Source organism: Falco punctatus (genome assembly GCF_963210335.1).
Source record: "Falco punctatus genome assembly, chromosome: 6".
Taxonomy (NCBI): domain Eukaryota; kingdom Metazoa; phylum Chordata; class Aves; order Falconiformes; family Falconidae; genus Falco; species Falco punctatus.
The window spans coordinates 73863263-73869275 of record NC_137585.1 but is presented as its reverse complement, the minus strand read 5'-3'; the positions used below and the strand labels follow the sequence as shown (position 1 = coordinate 73869275).

Below are 6013 nucleotides of genomic sequence, written 5' to 3'. Positions count from 1 at the left end.
TGATCTGCACTGTAGAGTCTATAGCCTGGTATAAAATTTTGCATCGCAGTGACCTCAGCTGGGAATTGGCTCATTGGTAACCATGAGCAACTTTTCTACTCTCCTATTTCCTTTCTGGTTTCAGACTCTGGACAGTACCAGGAGATGGTCACATCACCTAAAGGAAGTGAATTACCACAGCTTCTTGGGTTATCATCCGATTATAAATGACTGTGCACATGCATGGTTTTTTTGCATGTCAGTTGTGAAGTAAAAATTTCTAATTTAACCCATTATGAAAGAATACCAGTGCTGGTATTTTTATGAATTATTTTTCTATTTTGCCACTGCACTTTGCATTATACTTGATTCCCTTGGGAGTTCACTTATTTTAATATTCTGTTATTGTAAACTTTTGTAGACATTACGGAGGTAAGACTTCCAGAAATCTGAGAGCATGAAATGTAATTAACCCTTTGATTGCTTTAATTTGTCTGTTGTTATTTAAAACTGCATTGATTCTAATACAGTTATTGAACATATGAACGAAAAAGGGAGATGTTCTGCTATAGCAAAGGGTTGAAGAATTGCACCCAGATTGCCAGGACATGGCTTGAGTCTTTGAAGAGTAAGTGAGAAAAACAGCATGAAAGACTCAGTGAAAGGCTTGCAAGTCCTCTCTGATTTTGGAAAATGCTCTGGTATGAGAATAACGCTTTTCTGTATTTATAATCTATCAACAGACACCATATTACTTAACAGTTCCTTTCGAAAGATGTTCCTCTTTATTCATATAGTAACTGCCTTGGATTTGAAATGGATTTTTTCCCCCTTTGATATTACTTAAGGACGGCACATTCCCCATAAACAATCATACCGTGTATTACAGTGCTGAAACTTGAGAGCCTTAGAGAGTGCAGTAATGGAAAATGTGATTGCACCATGGTGGGGAAACGCTTTTGTCAATACGTGTTCTTGGCCTGGACTACTTACTTGCTAAAGAAACCTTTCACATTTCTCCCACTTTTGTCTTTTTTCTCTTCAATAGCACTGAAAGGCTACTGCATGCTGACTTCTTCCTGAACTTTATACAGGTTATTGCTTTTATGCCTGTTTCCTCAGATCAATAAGAACTCCTGATGCCGCAAACCTTCCATTTTGCAATTAGTAAGGTGTGAAGGAAAAATTCATTAAATAGTTCCCTTACTTTAGGGGCTCACAAGAATTTTCTTGACAGCTGTTTTAGTCTGATAGAAATCACTGGGGATGAGGAGCAAAGTCCTAGCTATACTGAAGAGTCTGATATTATTTGTATGGGTAAAGTGCTCTTCACTGTCCTGCATCCACACAAATTCTCCAGCTTCACTCTAGCCAGGCAATATGATGAAAACACAAATGCTCCCTTGCCTTGATCTGGGGAGTGGATGAGATGCTGGCTGAGGTCCCTTCCAGAGCTCCTGCTCACATTACTCACCTCTTTCCTCCTGTCATTGTCTTTCTGTAGCAGCCATTTAATAGAAGCCTGTGGAGATTTGGGTGTGCATTCAAGAAATGTGGTGTTGTTTTTCACTCCATACTGAACTATTTCTGCAGCATTTCTGTATGCTAGAAAGAAAAAGAAAACAGATTAGGCTACTGTGAGTGGTGATTTGATATAGAAAGCAAATAACTGCAATACAGGTAACATGAAGCATGTCTGATCCTGATATTGGCCAATAATAAATAATTTAGGGAACAACATTTTCAAAGAAATAAAGTGAAATGTGAAGAAGCACATCCAATTCCAAATACCAGTGTTTTCAATTCGACATGGTCTGTTCCGAGAAAGTAGGATATCTGTGGGCTGATAAGCTCTGATGATGGCATCACAGCTCAGGGATATTGTTCCCTGAAATGATCTTATTCTCTACTCTTACAAGAAAGCCTATCTAGAACAATCCAAAAGAAAATGAAGTATTTAACATATTTATTTCTTCACACTTCACCATTTACGAGTTGGGGGAATATGGTTGTAAGACTCAACATACAGCAGCATGCCCTAAAGAAGGCTCCATCTATTCCAGCTGTGTGCAGAATCACAGGGAGACGAGAGAGGGCAGGCTTGGCTCCTGCTCCTCTGCTTCTCCTACAAAGCAAGGAAGGGACTTGGCTCTAAATCTGAAATGCAATGAACATGTAGACAGGCCAGCAATAGAGAGCAGGACAGATTTACAGCACTCCAGCAACACCTGGGCAAGTGCTGAGTGTATGTCATCGCTTAGACCTGTTGTGCCCCTTTATAGTCTTGATGAACAATTGGCAGTTACCAATAGGAACTTTTAGATGCTCGTTGCTTAGCCCAAATCATAACATTTGTCCTGAAAACAATACACTTCCAGATTTAAAAGCTTACATCATTTATGAAATATTTTTTTTTTTTAGAATGAAGCAATGGATACCAAATAATATGAGAAATGCAAATACCTAGAGGTCTACACATCTAAAATCTGATTGTTTTTGCACAGTCCTAAGACTGGTTTTCCTCAGACTCTAATTTATCTCCCATTCTTTTCAGCTTCTTTCATCAACCGATATGTGAAATTAGAATCTATTGTACTAAAGGAAGGAGGCTTTGCTTAGTTCTAGTACTTCAAAGTTTTTAGCACATTTATCAGGTTGTACCAAAATCAACCGTAACTTTTAAGAGAATAATGTGGAAATTATTTTGCATTCACAGACCGTAAGTTAGCAAAGAGCTTATCTGTGAGCTGATCTATTTGTAGCTGTCGAACAGTGAAAATTAGAGCTGTAACCTTATTACTTTTAGGTACACTGGAACTAGGTGTACCACACAAAGGCATCTTTGTCCATTTAATTGATCAAGATATATCCAACGTCTTACCAACTACTACTTAAACATGCTAAGAAAAGATTGAGAGATTACAAATGCATTTGTCTAATGGCCATAAGGGTTAACACAAGCATAACTATTAAACAGAACATTTGAAAAGTTATCATACAAGCCCCTTAGTTCTTGATCTATTTAAAAACTGCAATGTGCCAAAAATGTTGAGTTTATACATGCTGAGAGGTCTAAGGTATGCATGTTTAAAGACTTAATTTCAAGACTGTGGTTCCCTAAGATCTTGGAACATTTCTTGCTATTGACTGACTCTGTCTTTTGTTCTTTAGGTAGATTTCATTTTTTCCCCAAACATGGTAGTTTTGCTATAAATGTCTTTAATTATATTTTGAAAGAGTCTAAGTTGCTGTTTCTTTTTATCTTTTTTTCCACTGGGGAAACAACTGCCATCTACCTATGCTATATTCCACTACTGTCAACAAAATATCCTTCATTACAGTTGCTAAAACACATAAACCTATAAATACATCCACATTAAGAAAAAATTGTTGGAAAACAAGAAACCTGTTTCACAGGACTATTAAGGTTTAAACATTTGTTTCCCCTCAGCCCAGAAAGCAGACAGTTGACCTTCTCACTTTTTCCACACCGAAAGAGGAGACACCCACCCTTGGGACAGACAATGGGTAGGTGGTCACAGCACATGCCTGCAAGGTAGGACACACAGCTCAAGTTACTTCATGACTCAGAGCCTAAGCTTTAATATGGATCTCTCAGAGCTCAGGTGCATACTCCAGTGCTGGGGTCATCTTTTGTAATTAACTCTTCAAGCTATTCAGCTTCATATAAATGACCTAATACCGAGTCATGGGGAAAGACTCACTAGAGCACCATTAGCCACAGTTGGGCTGAGGGATCTACGCCCAACTGACTGTTGTCTGTTTTGATCCACGAGATTCTTCTGAGACCCAGCGGAGACCACTGCATTGGAATTACTATTAAATGAACCTTTTACATGTAACTCTTCAAGCATTGTTCTTTTATTCAAAAAATTAAATAGAAAATTTACAATCAGGTCTGTTATTTGGTCTCCAGATGGTACAGATGAGAACGCACTTCAAAATGCAGGCTCAGAAACAGAGGTGAAAGGAGCATAATTCTCTAATGCATGCCCTTGGTTTGATGGCATACATTGCTATCACTGAGCTCAGGCATGCATGGAGCTGAAGGGTATTAAGCTGCCTTTATGTATGTGTCTACTCTTACTATGACTCTGGCCATATTTGACTGGTGTCCATCAATCTGAATAAAGTGGTAGTTGGGAGGGCAGAGAATTAGCTCCCCTGTCCACCCACTGCATGCCAGGCTGACTAAAGCGTTGCACAGCTGGAAATAAGAGGTTTCATAAAGAGATTTGGAATGGTTTATTTTCCCATGTGAAGGGAGAAAGGAATAATCATAACACAAAAGACAGGCCTAGAGCCTGCTGTTTGCTGAAAGATGTGCTCCAAAACTCAATATGGCATCAAATATTCAGAGTAATTCTGAGGGCCAAGACTTAAATGCATGAAGAGGCATTAACAAAGAGTGAAGGTATTTAGAAGCAGAAAAGCCCTTAGATTAACTGTGACTGTTACTGGTCAACACTATCAGCTTTTTATTTCATGTATGCTGAACTATGTATTTCATGGTTCATCATTTTATCACATATAATGATACAATATATAATATTTTATCATAATGATATCATAATATTTTATATAATATATGATAGATAATATATCATAATATGATATGATATAATAATGATATAATGATATCATATATATGCAAGTGTCAGGTAATTGCAAGGAAAAGGTGTTAAAATCAAATCAAAACAAAACTCAGACCTGGAAAATAATTATGCTTTACCAGTAAACCGCACAGAAAATGTGAGTTATGATGAATCACACAAAGGAAAGCCATGCATTCTTTATATAGCTTGAGGATCTCTAAATTATACTACCTTTCAGGTTGAAACCTCGGCACTGAGTCAGAGGGTTTCCATGTCTCACGTCTTGCCTACGACTCCTCCTGAAATATTTTGTAAAAACAAAATGTTATTCCAAGTAAGCTACACTACAAATAAACACCTTTTTATTTGTGGGTTGTTTTTTGGGTTTTTTTTGTTTCTTTTTTTTTACTAGATCAGCTGTGAGGGGTAGTTCATGACCTACTGTGAGTATGCTTTACTCCTGGCAGGCTTGCTAGAGTGAAGATAATGTTTAAGTGGATAGTCAGTTTGCTGAAGTTTATAAAATGGTTGTACTTTTGGTAGGTAAAGTAGTTTTGCAATGGAGGTATAGAGATGGAAGAGTTAGAGGTGATGCATCAAATAGGTGTAGGTTCACTGTTGCAAGACCTAACATTCAAAGCCAGAACCTCCAGCTGGAATTCTTCATAAAGGCAAGCACCTAAGAATGAGATGTGTAATAGTCACAGTGCTCATATGTAATGCACCAAAATAAAATTATGACACAGGGCATGTTCCCTCCTTCATTTTGCTAGGCACCTTATTTTTGGTGCCTGTAGCCGCCTTGGTAGCTGAGTGGCTGAAATATTCACTCAGAATAATGGAGAGCTAAGATTCAGTTCTGTCCTCTGCTAGCGGATGTGTGATTATTTCCAGAAATAGTCAAACTCACCAAGTCTCAGAATACTTCTAAATGGGAATTTTTCATATTATTTAGATAACAGATGCAAAATCACGATTCTGTAACAAATAAACTAGGGAGTTTACTGAGACTGGGAATACCACCGTTTCAGCCCTCCTCAGCTAGGATGTCATAGCTCGCAGAATTCAGTGCATGAAAACCTGGTGTCTGAATTTTTTATTCTTAAGATACATAATTTTGTTTGCTGAATATTCTGTAAGTTGGTTCAATATTTATCAAGTGCAACAAAAATAAGTATCGGTGATAGATTGTTGCAAATGGATGCTGCTGGGATATGTAACAGCTGTGTTCTGAACTATGCACTAATGACTCACAAGATCAGAAACTGTAAAAAGCCCCTGGAGCTCCAGTACTGCTGAGTGAAGGGTGATGCCTCTACGTCCACATTATACCAGGTACTGCACAAACAACCAGAGACAGTGTTTATAATTCCATGTCACCCGATCCTTTCACTGCATTGTTTTAAAAGGAAACATTT

General features: G+C 37.9%; 1 protein-coding gene across 1 annotated transcript in view; it reads right to left on the bottom strand.

The window, feature by feature from the left end:
* Positions 1–6013, bottom strand: part of SEMA3C (semaphorin 3C) — a 142992-nt gene that overhangs the window by 24614 nt on the left and 112365 nt on the right. Inside the window, exons 16-17 of the mRNA XM_080391951.1 lie at positions 4827–4894; positions 1454–1584 (exon numbers count right to left, since the gene is read on the bottom strand). Of these exons, the coding sequence (XP_080248077.1) occupies positions 1454–1584; positions 4827–4894 (199 nt within the window). The remainder of the gene's footprint in view (positions 1–1453; positions 1585–4826; positions 4895–6013) is intronic.